This window comes from Equus quagga, chromosome 4 (assembly GCF_021613505.1).
Source record: "Equus quagga isolate Etosha38 chromosome 4, UCLA_HA_Equagga_1.0, whole genome shotgun sequence".
In the NCBI taxonomy this organism is placed as follows: domain Eukaryota; kingdom Metazoa; phylum Chordata; class Mammalia; order Perissodactyla; family Equidae; genus Equus; species Equus quagga.
The window spans coordinates 6553-26287 of NC_060270.1; the positions used below are offsets into that span (position 1 = coordinate 6553).

Below are 19735 nucleotides of genomic sequence, written 5' to 3' on the forward strand. Positions count from 1 at the left end.
GTGCTCGATAAACACCTGTTGCTGAATGAGTTAGAGATCCATCACACTTGTCACCAGAGGCCCTAGCAACCCCGTCTTGTGCCAAACCCATATCAGTAACAGCAATATCAAGAAAACTGACGTGAAATCATTGCAAACATCCCAGTCTTCTTCTGGACTGACCAGAGAGATTAAAGGCCTAAGGGATTTCCAAAAGAAATAAGGCAATTATTAAATAAACATACAAAGTCTTCTCTCCAGCAATACTACCAGTTCCAGAATGAAAAGAAAATTGAAAATACTTTCTAAAATTCACATGTGGAGACTGAGACTGGAATTACAATTTCAGATAGGATAACGGAGGTGAATAACCCTGTTCTCACAAATTAACCATTATTTTTACTGATCCATAACCCATCTTTGCAAATGGGAAGTTCTGGGGGACTCTGCAATGACCCTGTCACTTGGATTTTTTCATGACACAAAGCTCAAATAATACCACCAACTATCCCACTTGGCCTTCATGAACCACTGTTCGCTATCAACTCTTTCAAAGTAGGAAACATGGAATTGATCCCTATAGCTGTCCTTGTATCTGCGTATAATTAAATGAGAATCTAAGAACTCTTCCGCAAAGAAAACTCATTTTTCCCTTTCTTTCTTTCTTCCCTTCTCATACACTTTCAGTTTTTCCATTTCCTTGCTTTTTTACACCAACGTAATCACCAATAGTTGTTTGCTGAAATCCATCAGCCACAATAGATAGTGGTAAGTGGGAGACAAATTACATCCAATGAGATGATCTAGCACAATTTCTGGAATGTGACAAACACTCAAAACATGAGTATTCACTCACTACTAATACTCGATAATTTTGCTTTTCTTCTCTTTCTGAGCTCCAGTCTACAAGTCAATCATAACTATTGATCGAATATTTGATCAAAGACAGCTTCCTCTGTCTTTCAACTAAAAAAACTACTGTGCTGCATAAAGTTACATGTAGATTATATAATTTTACATTCTATTCAGAGTTGATAGAGTTCAGATATTATTCACATAAGTTTTTAAAATATACACCAATTTATTATGTTCTACATGATATAAAATATCTATAGTGGAACAAAAGTTTATTTTATAAAACCAGCAGTGGAATACCTCATGTATATCCAATGTGAATGGTAGGTTTTGGAGGGAGAAAACTGACACTTGAAATGCATTGCCAGCAAGCACGTGGCAATCTCACATCTTTACAACTGTGTATTCATAGTTAATACATAGCATTAACTGCATCCCTCTGTGGTTATCCTTTCACTAAAATCTGCTCTAGTTTTCACCCTTCAACAGTCAGATTCTGGCAGCTTACTCTGGAAATTAAGGTTGGATTCAAGGAAAACTATGAACTTTCACATTATTCATTCTCTCATTCATTCTTTCCATCATTGGGTCTGCCTTTTCTGATCTAGAGCTTGTGTGACCCACACAGCCAAATTTAAGGAATATACCCACCCCGGGTTTCCACACCCATTCCAACACAATCTGGTATCTCGTCCTCATCAAATCCAATTACTAGCCAGCAAGAAGCATGTGCTGCTCTCATGAAAATCTGTCCAATTTGTCTCCTAATTCAGTAAAGCTTCTGGTTCAAAGGTGAAGCCGGGTGAAAGAAAGAAGAAGCCAAAGCTGATGCTCCTGAGGAACTGCTCTGGAATAAAGCCTCCCCCTCAAGTCCTACTTAATAGGCCACTGTCTCATCTGCCATCTTCGTCAGGAAAAAACATAGACAAATAAAGTAGCATCTGCCATGATCAATGGTATTTAGTCACAGAATTTTCATTTGGGTCTACTTTCTTGCTTTCCCAGAAAAATAGATATTTAAAAACTATTTCCTGGTGATAAAATTAAATTTTACTTTTACAAACATAAAAATAAAGAACGGTCATTTGTAGCAAAGATTCAAATTAAAAATCTTTATATGTTTCATTATTTAATTTCTAGACAGCAACAGAGGTAAGAATTTTTTAATGTTATTTATATCACAAGAGAATCTTGCTTTCTTGAAAAAGAACATTTTTAAAATTCCAGGAAGGTCAACGTATCACAAAATTATCAAGGTCTGAACATCGTAGGTGAAATCCTTTAGCTATTACTGAAACGTAAGTATAATTACACACAGGAAAAAGATATTATCAGCAGAGAAAAGATGCCTTAAGAACGCTTCGTGTTCCTCCAAACTGATGGACACGAGTGAGCCCTGATATCATTGTGTTTAGAAACGGCCTCGTCCAGATCCAGTTGTGCACCATTAACATTCACGTCCATACAGCCACTGTAAAAGGCATTCACGGGTGTGGCACTGAATGGAACATCTGTAAAAACAGAATATTGAAGTATTAGCCCAAGACTTTTAGCATCTTATTTGCTTACAGTTAGAGGAATTATTCAGACTTCCCATTTCCAACCAAATTTTAATCCTAAAGGAGAAGTTGATGATGTAATTCTATTCAATAAATTGACATTAAGTAACTCCTATGCACCTAAGGTATTGTGCTTGGCACTGAATTCAGCATGTCACGAGTTCCTCTGACTTCACTAACACAGTTCCATCCCAACCTAAGATAAACACACTTAAAAAAGTAGAAAAGAGCATATTCTTACTTGTGATGTTCTACTTTATCATTTTCTCTTTAAATTTGAGCAACTAAGCACTGTTAAATCATTTTTCATCTCCAAATTATAGCTACTTGGGAATCTTTTTTAAATGCCATGATACATACATCTCTTTTATTATTGCTAGAATAAAAGCAGATTTCTATATTTTCCAAAGAAATAGTTTCTTGCTGGGGATACAATGGCAAGTCATGATAGGAAATTCACTTTTATGTAATGTTCGGTGTTCTAAAAAATAACAATTTTAATAATGCTTCAGGGAACAGTTTAGGGCCTTTGGGCCTTTCTACACTTTCACTCTCTTTGTCAAACTTAATGCTAAGGTAACACCCTTGAATTCCTAAGAACTGTGGTTCATCTTAGAAACATCCCTCTCTCTACTTGCTCCCTCCTTTTTTGGCATCTCCTCTTCATGAATTTTAATTCCCAATGGACATTCTTCAGCACTTGGTCTTCTCCCTTAGAACCTTATGTAAAAAATATATATACTTCAGATTTTCCACCTATAACTTTCCAAGACAGTGAATAAAGTCCATACTTTTCTATGGGCTCATAGCATTTTTTAAAAAACCCTCTCAAGTTGGTCTGAGTATCACAGATTATGCCACTACTATAAAAATCCTCAAAATCATCAATTTATCCTGATTTTTAATTCACAACATGCAACTGAACATGCCTATTTTACATATCAATTAATAACTTATCCATCTCATAGTCACTCAATATCTCAATTTTCAGCTCCCCTCAATTTTTCCTTACTCTTTTTCTAAACACATCTTGCCTGAAGTCAGTTCTCAATGCCTTTTCCAAAGTCCCAGAACCACTGAAATTTTGATAGTTTTACTTCTTTTAAACTCCTTCATTGTTTGTTTGATTTCCTAAAATTGCATTCAATTAATTTGTGAATAAGGTAGTAGGCAAGTTCTAATAGAGAATTCATTCATTTGAACTGTAATTATACTTCCTAATAATTAACCATGCTAACTTAACTCCATCTATCTATATCTATCTATAAAGCTTAGAGCCTATTTACTCCTATATTGCCCCAAAACCCAGAAAAATTTCTATATGTGGGAAATTAAGATCCTGAGCAGTTACAGTAATATAGTGAAGGTTACTAGAAGTCCAGACATCAAACTCAGAATTCTCTCCATGAGAATAACCTGCAAATGGCATTTGAAAATACTTCCAAAAAACTTTCTGCCTCAATTTTTTTGCCATTTAAAGTAAAATGTTGATGTCAATTTCCAATATTAAGTTAAAAATAAACCTGCTTTTCCTCCAGTTTTTCCCATCTTGGTAAATGCAATCTCCACCCACACCAACTGCTCATGCCAGATACCTAAGAGATCTTTATACCTGCTTTTCAATCATTAAATCCTGTTAATTTAGTTTCTCACACATACCCCCAATCTATTCACTGTATACCACCTCCACTGCCCTCACTCTAGTCCAGCAGCTTCCTCATCTTGCTCATCTGTAAAATGGGGATAATAACAATACTTATCTCACAAGACTATTTTGAAAATTGAATCAGTTGATACGTTTGAAGCACTCTGAACAGTGCCCAGACTGTTTATTACGCACCAGTTGATGGTAGGACACTGTTGTTGCTGTTATTATTACTGCTCCTCCATCTGGATGCCTCAGTAGCCCCCAACCCACTTCACTCACTTTTGCCTCCACCTGTCCATCTCCATCCCTCACACGGGGGGATTTTTAAAACTGGAATATTGATGTATCACTTGCTTATCCAAAATTATTTAATAATTTTCATGACTCTCATAATAAGACTTGGGACCCTAAACCAGGTCTACAAATCGCACCACCACCCACTCAGTTCACAGCCTCATCCCGCACTGCCATCTCCCCTGCTCAACATGCTTCCACCGTAACCATCTTCCAGAAGGGCCAAGTGTATCAACCCTTCCCACTTTGCCCACACATGGACATTCTACTTGAATACTGACTCCAATCCCCTCCCCATCACTTGGTTAACTTTATTTAACCCTTCTAGTATCAGATTTATATCTTAGTCTTTTCTTCGGGGAGCTTGTTCCTGGCCCCCACAAACAGATCATGTCCTGATTTTCAGGCTATGAAAGCAACCCACATTCTCCTTCACAGGAGGAATCACAATCAGGTGCTCTACTCCCTGCCTGTGTCACTGGGTTGTAAAAGCCTCTGCAGCAGGGACCACATCTACCTGTCTATTACCACGTCTCTAGTGACTAGGACGAGGGTTCTTAATAAATATTGGGTGAATGACGGATGAATTGAAGAACAGATATTGAACTCGCAAGACTATTGTGAGGATGAAATGAAATAATAAATCGTTTCTGGCTAGGGCAGTCAAATGCAGCAAACCTGACTTTCAGTTCACCATTAAATGTATCAATAAAATGTCAATACAAGTCCCCAGGAAAAGAATAATGGATACTGGAATTTTGTCTTCCTTTCTGATCCCCATTTACTAAAGTTACATATTTAAAATACTATCAATTTGATTAAAAGCATACTTTTTCAACCTGAAGAGAAAGTAAGCAGATACCTGGAAGGCCACCCAGGTAAGTGGCCATTGTTCCTTGCATCGCTTTGTCCAAGTTGGCGAATTGTCTTGGAAGGTCTTCAGAGTAGATGACATCGTTTCTAAGTGGAGTCGACACCTGCAGACTGTCCCTGTTGACTCTGAACTCCAGATAGGATTGTTGATTGGAACACAGACTTAGGGCCTCTATCTGATATATTACCATACTTTCAACAGATACAAGGATATCCTGAAGCACAGAGAAAAGACTCAATATAAGCAAGCACTAGTGGTAATGCCACTCAGAGTGACCTATGAGTTTTTGAAATCCAAAAACTGAATTTCAATGAGGAAAAAGAAAAGGCATGATAGAGCCTCCAAGTTTAAATGAAAAATTACTAATTATTAAAATAATCATAATTTTAGAATATACATTTGTTTTACAAACTCCAGGTTTAGCTAAGATGTAAATGTCTTTTGGCTTCTGAAAACTCAATAAACCAACAGTTGTTTTACCAACAGTGAGAACCTACAGCAGTGTCTTAAGCAGTCTTTCTCTGTTCAAGAGCCTTCCTACCTTCAAAACTTACATATGAAAGAGGAAGGAGTTGAATCACTTTTTGTTGGGGAAGAGACTTGGAAAATTTAAAGAGCTTTAGTAAACACAAGCCAGCAAGACTGATGGGTTTTTGTGCCACACAAGCAATCCTGTAGACTTGGGACAAAGTGAGTGAAGAAGCCCAGAGAGAAAAACCAGGGTTTGTAAGCAGCAAGTTACAGAGTATTTACCAGAAGATTCTCAAAGGAGAGGACTTACTCACTTTGCTGAACTTTTCAAAATGCTGATACACAAAATTACTTACCTTGCTGAGAATGGTCTATGCTTGTAGCTTCTATGCATCAGAGCAAACACAAAAGTAAGAGAGAAAATCGACTCTAAACTGGGGGGTGGGGGTTAAGAGGTGGTAGAAGGATAGTCTGAAGTGCCGACTTTAAGTGAAGACTATACTTGGCCAACAAGGGTTATCTGAGAAGATCTGTCACCATGTCATACATGTCTGTATTGCTGAACTCACGACAAGCCCTACAGATGGCTAGCTGAGGAAATGGCCCAGAATGTGGGATACATTGTCAACAGCACGTGGGATGACATCATGAAACACTGTGCACAGACCTTGTGCAGGCAATCCCACAAGCAAAAAGGAGGAGCCACGGAGACAAACAGAAAAGATAAAATAAATATCAAAGACGTGGCATGTGCTAACCCCTGTACCTCACAAATGTAGTGCTGAAGATAGGATTTCCATTTTGTTTAAAAAAAAGACAAACAAGCAAACAAAAGGCTGAAATCCAGATGTGTAAGCTCCTTTGGTAGACTGGAGATAAAGTCTCGGCAGAATCTTTTCAGGTTGCTTGTGCTTAATGGTCAGAAACTCCCCACGATCGTCTTTTAAGTTGCCTACAGCACCCTTTCTATCACTACAGGCATTATTCAACTACACGTCTCTTTCTACAAGCTACAGAGAGCATCCAAGCCAGTCTGGCGCAAACACAAGCGTCGTGCTGTTAACTTGCTGGACTCCACTGCAGATGACACATGAACAGAACTACTAGCCTATATTAGAAGGCTGAATAATACAGATCTTTCGATAACTCTCATATTTCCTTCTATCCAAGAGTTTTCCCTGTTTTTCCTCCTAATTTCAAATGAGAGTTCCCAGTAAGAAGCCAAGTGTACTGGGCTTAGTTTTCTCTAGTCTTTCCTAATTCACCCATGGGAAAAAGGATTAAGAGTGCCAGAAAGCACAAAACATTATAATTAGGCACTAAATATCTGAGAGTGGATTGTAATCAGACTCACTTCGATTTTGTTAGTAGAGACTAATTCTCATGATACTTCAAGGATTCTACACGAGGGTGGATGTCCATGTACTCTGGGAAGCTCCAAGCAGCCTATGTGTGAGTCTGCCTAATCTTAGCTATAGATGCAATAGGCTATTCAATTTCTTCCCGTTATTTCTTGGTTCAGACCTTGGAAATAAGTCAGGAAAAAAGTCATAATCATAGACATTTATGGAGTCCTTAATGATATGCTGGAGATTGTGCCAAATATTTTACATAAGTTATCTCATTTAATCTTCAAAATAACACTTTGAGGTAAATACTGCTAATATATCCATTTTACAAATTAAAAAACAAACAAACAAGTATCATAAAGGTTTAGACTAAAGTTACCTGAAGTTTTTCAGAGGTGGAGTCCACCAAGGACAAGGCAAAGGGCACTGTGTTACCAGAAACCAAGGCAAACATGACGCCAGTGCCGGTGGACGGGCGAATACGCAAGGACACGTTGACGTGCCAGCCCTCAGCACTGGATGTGTTATCTGTTTAAAGAATGAAACAGAAGCAGGATCAATGTGCTCCTCAAGTGCACCCATAGGAATTATTACAATCTTACTAATACTCAAAGACATTTTTGTGTAATACTAAAGATTCTAATTCTCCTTTCTCAACAATCTATATAACCCAGGCAAAACAAAACAAAAGAAAAAAATTTAAATGCAGACAAGAAACACATAAACGGAGCCCCATCTTCCTGTTCTTCTTCCTAAAACAGCATTCTGGATTGTGGAGTTTAGGATTATTATGGATTTTCCCTGTTTGCTCATGAACAAGTCTGCCTTCTGCCGTGCACATTCACCAACGCTCAGATCTCAGAGTGGCCACATTTAAATGAAGAACAGCCAATTCACTGCAGCATTTCTGAGGGAAATTTGAGTACAGCTACCAGCACGCCCCCATCACCCCTCACCCACAAAGGGGTCAGGTTAGAGCGATGGGAGGGAAAAGCAGGACTTCTAAACACAGGGGAGCCAGGTAGTGTGATGGTAGAGACACACTCTGAAGTTAACAGTTAACTGTGAAATTCTAACAGGAGCTCTTCTCCTCACAATACTCAACACTATCTGTCCTAATTACCAGACTAAATGTCTGGCCCCAGAATGCAGCCCACATGTCTCCACCATCACTTTGTGTGCCAGAGGAGTCAATCAATGAATATCTGTTGAATCAATGTTTTTGAAATAGTTTGATTCCTAAAAATATTAGTTCACAATCTGAAGTCTTCCTTATTTAATATGAAGTAATATATAAAGCCCAAATGCCACTCAGAGGCTTTAAAAGTGTGAATGCGAATGGAGAAAACAATTTTCCTTTGACAAGATGTTCTTCCATTTAGCCACATCTAAGCTATCACATTTTTCGTTATAATCCTCTAATTCCCACCCAAGAGAAAAAATTACGTATATATAATCATCTTGAAATAAGTAAATTTACTACAAGATATTGACAGACTCAAACTAAAATGTACATGCAAATGTACAGAAATTATAATATTAAATATTTATTAAAAAGTAAATCATTTTCAAGTTATCCATGAAATAACCAATTACTTATAAAAGTATTTTTTCAGATACAACATAACTCTTATTTTCATTTTCTTTCCAGAGATTTTTTTCCTTTGAACCAATTATTGTGGGCCCAGTTTTTTCCTATATTCAGTCATCATCTCAATTAAAACATTTTTAAAAATACCCTCCATATACAGAACATAGCTAAAGTTAAAGACATTATATTAACTTATGTTAGGAAGACAAAAAGTATTAGTGTAAGATTCTTCCTTAAAACTCTAGTAATACCTTTTTAGGCTGCAAATAAATACTTTTAAAATATGATTTTTTCTTAAAGCAGAGATATCAAATTAACTTTAAATTTATAATGCAAGGTGTTAGTAGCTCAAATAATGAAGTCCTTAAACAGAAAAAGACGAAGAACGCAATAAAATAAAGATATAAATTAGCTAATAAACATATGAAGAGATACTCAAGTTCAGTAGAAATTGGGATAATAATATTTAAAACTGTAAGATTTAATTTTTCAAACCTCAGATTGGAAACAAATCTCAGGCATAAACTTTCCTTTTCTGCTGGTAGAGGTATACATTGACAAACATCTTTGGGAGAGAATCTGATCAAACAGTAGGAATTATACATTTGCACAACCTTTGATGGATAAACTAAGATTTTCTCCTACAGAATTAATCACATAAGTGTTGAAGGATGCATGTCCAAGGACATCACCAAAGTATTATTTATAAAGGTAAAAACCTGGGGTCAGTCTGGCAAGACTTCCCGTCCCACTTAGACAGTAGAAGACTGGAAAGAACACTGCTCCCACCATCACGGCAACAACAAAAGACCAAGTATGCACAGAATCGCCACTCTTCTTCAACTCTCAAAGAGCTGAGGTTGCAGAGCAACTAACTAGCAACCTGAAGAAGGACAGGTGCTTCCAAGGAGAGAAGAAGAAGAGCGCTCTCTCACCCAAGGCAGACCCCAGATGTATTACAATTTGGTAAGAAGGATTTAGGTAAAAATTTTAACAAGTAGGGGTTGGTGTGAGCGTATAGAAGCCCTAGGAACTGCAGACTCACGGGAAATTCATACCTATTCACAGGTTCTTCTTCACGGACCTTACTGGGTGCTCAGTAGAAAAACCAGAGGCAGAGAAAGAGATTAGAGAAAGCTTCCCTCCCAGCACAGGCCAGGGTGAGAGGAGCAGCAACCTGCAGGAAAGGCACAAAGTCCCACCCGGATCCTTCTCTGTCTCCTCCACGCCACAGAAGACTTAGAGCACTGGGGAAAAGGCAACAAACCTTCTCGCCATTCAAACACATGCAAAGACCCACTGCACCTGCAGTTAGGGAAACGAGGAAAACCAAACAAGCAACAAAATAAAACCATTTACCATGGAGAAGGAGTAGAAAGACATCTTGGGTCCTGACCATTAGATAGCTCCCCTACTAGTGGTGAGGAGGGGATGATGAAAAGTCCACCTCCCTGAGACCCAGGGATACAATATCTGCCTAGGACTAAATCTGTACCAGAACATTGGGGAATGCTCCTCAGACCTTCAGACCCCTCTACCATGCCAGCAAATGCCAAGGAACTAGTAAGAGCACCCTTCTGGGGTGAGGCAAGACCTTGGAAAGACACTTTCTTGAGGCATGTCATATAAGGAATACCTAAAGCAGAGGATGGATCAGCTACTAAGAAAACTCCTCTGGCAAATTAGCCACTACCCTAAGCACAAGGTGATATTAAAGGAACGTGAAGGGTAGTTATGGAAACAAAAAACCTAAGCAGCTCAACTCTTGACTAGATTGATTCACTCCCCTTCATTAAGGGCCTAGCAAAAGCAGAGATGTGCTCATCTCCATACATAAATATTATTTATCTCCCTCCCTACTGTTCTATATAAGATGCCCCTCTTTAAGCCAAAAATTATGCAATACAGAAGGAAGCAAGGAAAAACAAAATATAGTCAAGAGACAAAGCAATCAACATGGCCAGACTTAGACATGACACAGAGGTTGGAACTATCAGACAGGGAATTTAAAATAATTATGATTAATAAGCTGTGCAGGCACAGGTGGAAAAGGCAGACAACATGTACAAACAGATGGGAAATTTCAACAAGAGAGGTGAACATTTTAAGAAAGGACCAAATGGAAATGCTAGGAATGAAGATGAATCCTTTCAAGGCATTACTCAGTAGACTCAGTACAACTGAGAAATTAGTGAACCTTACAGCAGGTCAACTGAATTTACCTAAAGTTAATCAGCTTATGTGCCAATAATCTTTAAATAATAACATAAGCATATTCAACAGACTTCCCCCCCGCCGCCAATAGACTGGAAACATTTTATAAAAAGTCTTTAACAGTATGAATATGCTAATATTGTGCTGGCACATAGTAAGCACTCAGTAATGTTTACTGAAGGAATTATTGCTGTTTGTCAAAGAGTAAATTTAGCCATTAATGAAAAAAGAGAGAGGAAATGGGAAATCACTTACCATAGTTGATGCTAAACTGAGCAACTCCAGAACCAGGAAAGTAGGAACCCTTCTCCACAGAGACAAGGCAATGCTTATTCTGTTTTTCTTGAATAATCTCCTTTACTCCTGAAGCTCCTTGATTCATCAAATTCCAGCCTCGTATACACCCATCCAGACGAGGGTTAATCTAACAAATTAAAATGTAGGTCGAGTGCATTTCAAACTTAAACAAGTCAGACTCACAAGTGGCTTAAGTGATTATAGCTGTAGGTTTTCATTGAGAGGGAAAACACTTCCTTTGATGACATTTTAAAATATTTAAAATATTTTGAATTTTATCTAAATTTTTTTTTCAAGGTGTCCTTCAGATAGAGTCTTTTTCAGTAAAAGCGAGTTTATGCCATCACAAACCTCCACTGGGCTCCTAATGGTTTTTAACACCTCAAGCCCTACCTTCCTCTCCAGTATGACCCAGTGGTTAACTTTTCTGCTCTCAGGTTCCACATATGCTTCCACCTGTGGCCCTGGGCTCTAAGATGCTTCTTGTTTTCTTTAATTGCATTTACAACATAGGTTTATTTTGCCATCAGACACTAAGTCTCTTCATGAACAAAAGTGTTTGCATTCTTTAGCCTCCACCAAAGCATCCAGTCAGACTCAACACATGTGGTGGGCATTTCATAAATAGTTGATTCTTTTTAAATTTATTTTACTTTTAAAATGTCTTGATTTATCAATTTCAAAGGACAAGTGTATTCATTCTGACATGGTTTAACTTGACTTCAGGTTTTATATCACAGAAATATTTTAAAAGTTAAGGTAAACATGAATCGCCATGAGTGAAAGACGGGTATAAAATGGTAAATATTTAAGTGAAATCAGCCAGTGTAATTGGCAGGCCCATGACTTCAAATAAAGTTTTTAAAGCTCTGTAAGGATAGAGATTAGTCTCCTCCATGAAGCCTATTCCACGGTTGTTAGACAAACATCATATTCAGAAAATCACCTGTAGTATCTGACCTCAATTTATGACAGGATGTAGTTACACTCACAGCAAATATTTTTTTTTTTAAAGTTCCAACTTACGTGCTAAATTTTAGTCCTAAAATAGACCTAAGAAAGTTTCTGACTGGCTTCTACAAAATAATGTGTTTTTGGACTCAATTACACGTATTTGTATGTTTAATAGCCGAATATGGACTATTGTGATGTTAACATTGATGGGATGCTTGAGAATTTAAAAAATCTCCTTCTGTGTGAGTAATGTTGGGGATTTAAACGGGCTCAAGCATCACTAATGGTATTTTTCCGCGTCCAATACAAGCTGTCACAGCTGGTATATTCAACAAAATAACTTCTTTTGACTCTCAGAAAAACACATCTACAAATCTGTTTCAGACAAAAGGAATTCATCCGTGACGAATGTTATAAGCTTGAATCATTACCGGTCTAATGAGTGCATTCTCCACTTTCCGAGGTAATCCTGCAAAGTATACTTTGGTTTCTAAAAATCCATTTGTAAGCTTAAAAAGGTTTTCGGGTTTATTTATATTCATTACAGCTTCTTTAGCTATTTTTACACTAATACTGTATTCTAATTCTTCCACAGAGACCTACAATTAAAAAGACGAAAATTATCAATCAGACATCACTGCCTATCCTTTGAAACACTAACATTGAGAAATCACGTTATTATCCCAGTACTCAAAGTAATCATCATAATGTAACTACTAATTTGTTTCCACCCATTTGAAATGTCAAATTATTATAAAAGTGATAAAAATACATTTTAAAAATGTGTTTGATTTAAAATTAAATGAATACCATATTTTAAAGTTCAATCCCAGTATGGCATAAAATTAAGTTTAAAAAAAGTGAGCTACTCTAAAAAATCTTTAAAATTTTTTAACTCTTATTTTCTCTTATTTTCCAATTGTCTGATAGTAGACATATGGAATAAATAATGTAAATAGATTATTAATATGAATTAAGAGAAATCAGTGCATCCAGTATTCTGTTCACTACATGCAAATTATATTTCAAAATTCAAAAGTAATTGAAGTCATAAGGAAGCACAATACATAAAACTAAATTTGGGTTTTCCAATTTTGAAAGTAGTTTGGGTTTTTAAAAAAGGTTGGAAGTGATGGTAAACAACAGTAAAAACGTCCTCCCCAGAAGGCAAGTCAAAGAACCACTGCTGCAAGCTCCTCGTGTGACACTGCAGCACTCACTTACTAGTCAGTAACAGGCATATGGCAGCACCACTCCAGAAGGAGAAAAGCTGCTCTACAGTGAAATAAATTTGGTAACATTTACCAATTTAAAGTCGGTCAACACTCTGTCCTTAACACTGCCCACCAGCATCCTTTCAGTCTAATGACGGTTCCCTCCCTGAAAGATGTTCTGCCTTAGCGTCCAGGACCTCAGGCCACTTGCTTCTCCACATGCTTACCACTCCTTCTCAGCCTCCTTTGCCGGATCCCCCTCTTCTTCTCAATCTCTACAATAAGCCTCAAAGCTCAGCCCCCAGACCTTTTCCCTCTAGCCATGCAAATATTTCAAAATGGGGGCTCTACTGCCCCACTCTAGGGCATCTGGGAAATTCAGGGTTGGGGGCACTTTCAGTTGTCACAGCGAGGAGGAGCTATGCTGACACTGCAAGATGCAGGATAGTCATGCAAAATAAATAGTAAAATATCTGATATCCTGCAGGCTTTCTGAATACCCCTACTGTGTACTCATGTAGGGCACACTTACTCTTATAATCATCTGAGTCTGTGTATATGTAAACACAAAATACTAGTTGCACAATTTCAGCATTCACTAAACTTTTCAAGAATGTCACACTCTTGTAAACCAAGGATGGATTAATGTTTGTTTTGTTTGGATCTTTACCTAGACTTTCTCACCATTTTGGAAAATTACTATTACTCCTGGTAATACCATTTATGCACTTATGGTATTTGAGTTGCCCACATAACACCCCAGAATGAGTCTTCATTTGCAGCTTTCACGTTGTTCCATGCATAGGAGCAAACGTTGACAAGCATTGTACTTGAGCACTCATATATTGAAATATATATTATTTTATTACAAATTACTTTCCTGTATTTTGTTATATAATAGAGCATTATATTGGTTTCTATTAGTGATATGTGAAAGTAGCTTATGTTATTTACGCATTTCATTATAGGACAGTAAAGGAGCCTTATAAATATTTGGGCATTGGACAAGCTAGAGTTTAGAACCACAGACTGACGATAACCAATTTCATGGCCCCACTCTTTAGTGAACCCTACTTGCAACTCATGATGTCAACTCACAGGCAAACATTTACCTTCTTCCTATACATAATAATATTCTACTTAGAAATGTATCTAAATTCTCCTTCAAACAGCTGATATTTTCAATTTGTATAAACTCAGTGGAAAAAAATTGTTTGCTCTCTTTTAATGGAAAAGTGATTTTAGATAGCTGATTTGGGGACATTAGGCAGTGAAATTCTTCGGCACATTGGAGGCATAGCTTATGCATCAAATATTCTAGATACAGATGTAGGAAAGATGGAGCAGCAAAGTCACACTGATGAGGGCACCAGGAGAAGCCAGAGAATGTTAGTGATTTCTCTGACAGTTGCATCTGATCCTGTGCAGACACTATGCTTTCAGAGTTAGGAGGCCAAAATCTATGGCTGCCAAGGGACAGACAGCCCTCTTTTTGGTGAACCACATGTGTGTTCCACTGTACTGTATTACTGCCTCTTCAGTAACACATTTCACATCACATTGTATCAGTTCATAAGGCAGCATCAGCTACTAGACTGTGCGGTACTAAGCTCAAGAGCAAGGAACACCTTCTGCTACAGGTCTAGCACTTGAATGCAGGAATTTAGCACTTTAGAAATGATCACTAAAAGTTATTGAATATATGGGGGCCGGCCCAGTGGCATAGTGGTTAAGTTCACACACTCTGCTTTGGTGGCCTGGGGTTCATGGGCTTGGATCCAGGGTGCGGACCTACACATCACTCATCAAGCCATGCTGTGGCAGAGTCCCACATGCAAAATAGAGGGAGATTGGCACAGATGTTAGCTCAGGGCCAATCTTCCTCACCAAAAAAAAAAGTTATTGCATATGTGAGTGCATGAGTGGGTAAACAGATGAATGAAATGATTTAGTGATGACTTCACATGGCTTCTCAGCATGGACCTCTCCTCAGCTCCCATAGGCATAGAAAGTGTCTCTTGCAGGCACCACATTCTAGGGTGAAGCTAATCTCTCAGCTGAAAGCAGCAATGACTCTATTACAGAAAAGAATTCTCCCCACTATAGACTATCAGAAATCCCTTCTCCAAGGGATTACTTTTTCTTCTCCAAAAAAACTTCCATTTTAATACATTTGATTAGTGTTGTTTTGTTTTTTATTTTTAAAGATTGGCCCTGAGCTAACATCTGTTGCTAATTTTCTTTTTTTTTTCTTCTTATCCCCAGAGCCCCCCAGTACATAGTTGTATATTCTACTTGCAGGTCCTTCCAGCTCTGCTATGTAGGAGGTGGCCTCAGCATGGCTCAATGAGTAGTGCTAGGTCCATGCCCAGGATCCAAACTGGCAAAACCCTGGGCCGCCAAAGTGAAGCACGTGAACTTAACCACTCAGCCAGGAGTTTGGCCCCTAAAATGTTCTTGATTAGTAACATAAAGTCTCATTTTTAGGATGATCTAAAAATGCTAGTTTCTAAGTAATCTGATTGGTATTGGCTAGTATATACTGTTTATATAAATTATTAACCTATATGCTAAGATTTAAACTTGAATTAACTTTTTATTTTTTGGTGAGGAAGATTGGCCCTGAGCTAACATCTGTTGCCAATCTCCCTCTTTTTTGCTTGAGGAAGATTGTCGCTGAGCTAACATCTGTGCCAGTCTTCCTCTATTTTGCATGTGCGACACTGCCACAGCGTGACTTCATGAGCAGTGGATAGGTCCGCGCTGGGCATCGGAACCCACAAGCCCCAGGCCACTGAAGCAGAGCACACGAATCTAACCACTACACCACCAGGCCGACCTTGAATTAACTTTTTGATTTTGTTACTATGTGTATTCTCTTTTGTTTAAAAAATATTTGTGGGTATCCAGCATAGTCTTTGATCAGTGGAGTCTTTGCATAAACTGTTATGCCTGCTAATAATCTCTGACCTAGAAGAGAGGCACCAATGACAGCCACTAAAAAAGGCAAAAGTTAAAGACGGCAGTTCCTGAAAAACTTTAGTTACAGGAAATCCTAAATATATCAAGAGAGTTACCATTTCTCAGGCCGTTTCAGGGATTTACAGCACGCAGAATACACTACACACAACATCAGATAAACTCAACCCCATTTTAGTTTAGTATCACTATAAAAGTAATTATTAGTGATTTTATACAAACTGCGTCAAATTGGGAAGATTATTCCCGAAATCTGCAAAACATACCATATTCCATAGACCATTATTAATAACTTTGCCTCCCGTTGTGATTTGGGTTGTATGTTCATTCTTAAACTGAATTTCAATCTTTCCATCACGAAGTGCAATCAGGAACCAAGATGAGTGATCGAGAGATTCTGCATACAGGATAACACCTTCTGAATCATAGGTTCGGAAATCAAATTCAGCTGAAAATCTAAACAAGGGGCAAAGAGACAGCCTTAACAATGAGAAACAGGGAAGGCTCCATGCATTAATCTTTTTCCTTGTGCTGACAAACAGCAATATGTTGAAAGAGTCTACTATTCATTTCTTTCCCTGGAATTAATAAAAGAGAAAGGCAGAATTAGACTGCTCATGTATTATCTCTGGCTCCATGTGTGTTTAAAATCAAGTTATTATACTGTTTTGCTTATTCTTGGAGTCTTTTTTTCCCAGTGAACAGACACTTTGGTAATTTTTCATCTTTTTTTTGGCATTTGTTTTGAAGGCACTCTTTCAAACACTGGAATTAATACACATGTACAAATATTAGGCATATTGAATATAATCTGACATTAAGGTTCTTTTTTTTTCAGTATCCATAAGTGATTAGTAAAAAAATGTTACAATTTCATGATTGGTTTATCCGTCAAAAAGTATATTTTCCCTATGATTTCTTACATATCAGGAAGGAATCACTCACAGAGGCATACAAGATGGCATCTGGATGACTGCAGACATAATTACACTTTCATGTGTTGTAAGGAAGGTAAAGTCAAAAACTTTAAACTGTATCTGTCAGCTTGATTTCAAAAGCTCTGCAGAACTCTAGTTGCATAAATCACTCTAGCAGAGCACATGGGAGGACAGTTTACAGATGCAGTGAGCCACGTGTTTGGGGGTGGCTGAGCTCTGGCAACGCCTATTGCTATTAAGACTCGAGACACATACAGAGCTATTATAGAGGAGGAAAAATCTTACAAGTGCTGGATTAAAAAATATGTGTTGATTCAGAGTCCTTAGGACACTTCATTGAGAATCAGCATTAAAGTTTTCAAAGGACCAGCAAATCAAAATGACTGAAAAAACAAACAGGGAAGAGGAAAAATAGTTGTGTAACTGTCAGTCATCTAAGTTGAGGTAAAGGTATTTTAAGTTAAAAATGCAGGACTTCAGATAATTGCTAAATAAGGCAAGAAAGAATCCCACGCTCTTATCTCCACATCTAATAGTCACAGTAACAGAGGCACCATCTGCAAGAGGCAGAGATCCACCTCCAGTGGAACAAAGGAAACGTGATAGAATAAACTTCTTAGTTTTTAGATTTCCAAGGAAATCTTGTAAAGGGGTAAATGCAGGTTGGACAGACATCAATGTAGTAGGAATTTACTGAACTCAGATTATATTTTTAAAAAGACACTTTGCTTGGAATAGGGACTTCCGTTCTCTTTCATGACCATCACATCTTGCTGACGTGAAGCGCGCATTATCTTGCCAAAACCCAAATTAGTGTCTGCTCAGGATCTTCCAGAAGTTGATGCTGTTACGGACATAATTTCCTTCTCTTTGTAAAATCATGCTAAACCAGTAATTCAAAGAGTTGTGCTCCATATATTTTTTATCTGGAATACATCAGCATACTGATTCACTACATTGGGGAACAATTCATTCTTTTTCAGAAGTATTGTAGCACAAAAAAAAGAGTGTATTTGTTAACTTTTAAGTATGGTAAGTATTCGATTGTGGGAAACAAAGCTGAAGGAATTTGCAGAAAAAGAGAAAAAACAAAAAAGCTTTAGCTGTTCTTTGTGTTGGTTACACAGGTGGCAGTTTATAAAAATTCATCAAGCCGTACATTTAAGATACAAGTACATTTCTGTATATATATTATACTTCAATAAAAAGTTTAACTGACATAAATAATAAACAAATACATAAATACTGGAAAAAATAATTATTTGGCCAATTTGATCCAATGTTGGAGTCCAAACTACTGTGAATTGTCAGTGGGAAATGAATACCCCTGAAAGTGCCTGAAGACATGCAATAACTAACTTTTTTCTCTCTCATTCTCATTATTCTCATAGCAAGGAAGGGCTGTCTTCAACCTCTATCATTAGAAAATATTATTTGCTCTGAGATGTTAAAGGCAAAAACCAGGTCTTAGGGAAATGTGAGTGTTGAAGGAGCACAATTACATCCATGAATCTTAGAATAAATTTCAGTGTTCCATAATATTTCTATGAACTTAGTTGAATTATTTAATGAATAATCACTCATATATCTAATGAATTAAGTTCTAAATATGCATGCTTATCTAATTAAGATATTTTAAAATTTGGACTCTGTAATCAGTCTCAAATATGTTTCCTTTTCATTATTCCAACAAAATTCCAATTTCTTTATTCTAGTTCCAATAATATATAGCTCTGAGAAAATTTGATAATTACAGTAGAATCACGACTCAAAAACACAAGCAAGTGCTCCCTCGCTAAAGTCAAGCTAACTGCAGGAGCAGCGGACACAGGGCTCAGAGTCTCTGAAATCATGTGACGCATTCCTTTAAATACCATTTAAGCAAGCCCATGAAATTTCCTTAATAATTATGAACATAGCTATATGTTAAAAACAATACTTTGAGTATTTTCTCGTTACTTAGTTTTTATAACATGTATAAAGAAGAATGAAAATTTCACCAATACATTAAATCTACTTTCCCAGTTTCTTAGTAAATACGTATTCACTAGAAAAGGAAAAATGGTGGATTAAGGTAAAATGATCATTGGAGAAGGTCGGCCTAGAATGACCCAAAATGGTTCAAGCATGAAAATTACATGTGTGAAAGGGAAAATGAACTTTAGGATTCCACAAATCATCTGATTGATAACGCAATTCCATACATTTCAAACCCTTCCAGTCACTTCTTTTCTTCTGTCCTGACCTGCTTACCTCTAGAAATTATTATTGACATTAGTACCTCACCTGGTTATATCTGGCAAACGAAATTTTAAATATAAAACAACCCCTACAAACTGCTCTGCCAAGTACAGTAATTCATAATTCTTGTCAAGGTTCAGGGGAAGGCAGACTGGAACAGCCTGGAGAAAAGGAAACAAACAAAACACACAGTTACTGCTCGGCGTGTGTGGGCTCCACACCCTTTCTCTGGCTCCTATGCTCCTGTCAAATGTACCCTCCGTCTCCACTGAGATAAA

General features: G+C 37.4%; 1 protein-coding gene across 1 annotated transcript in view; it reads right to left on the reverse strand.

Annotated features, from left to right (window-relative positions):
• Window positions 1-1981: 1981 nt before the first annotated feature.
• The window catches only part of PROS1 (protein S), a 65522-nt gene continuing 47768 nt past the window's right edge, over window positions 1982-19735 (reverse strand). Inside the window, exons 9-15 of the mRNA XM_046659464.1 lie at window positions 19503-19618; window positions 16545-16734; window positions 12517-12684; window positions 11090-11258; window positions 7409-7557; window positions 5198-5423; window positions 1982-2345 (exon numbers count right to left, since the gene is read on the reverse strand). Of these exons, the coding sequence (XP_046515420.1) occupies window positions 2185-2345; window positions 5198-5423; window positions 7409-7557; window positions 11090-11258; window positions 12517-12684; window positions 16545-16734; window positions 19503-19618 (1179 nt within the window). The 3' untranslated portion in view covers window positions 1982-2184. The remainder of the gene's footprint in view (window positions 2346-5197; window positions 5424-7408; window positions 7558-11089; window positions 11259-12516; window positions 12685-16544; window positions 16735-19502; window positions 19619-19735) is intronic.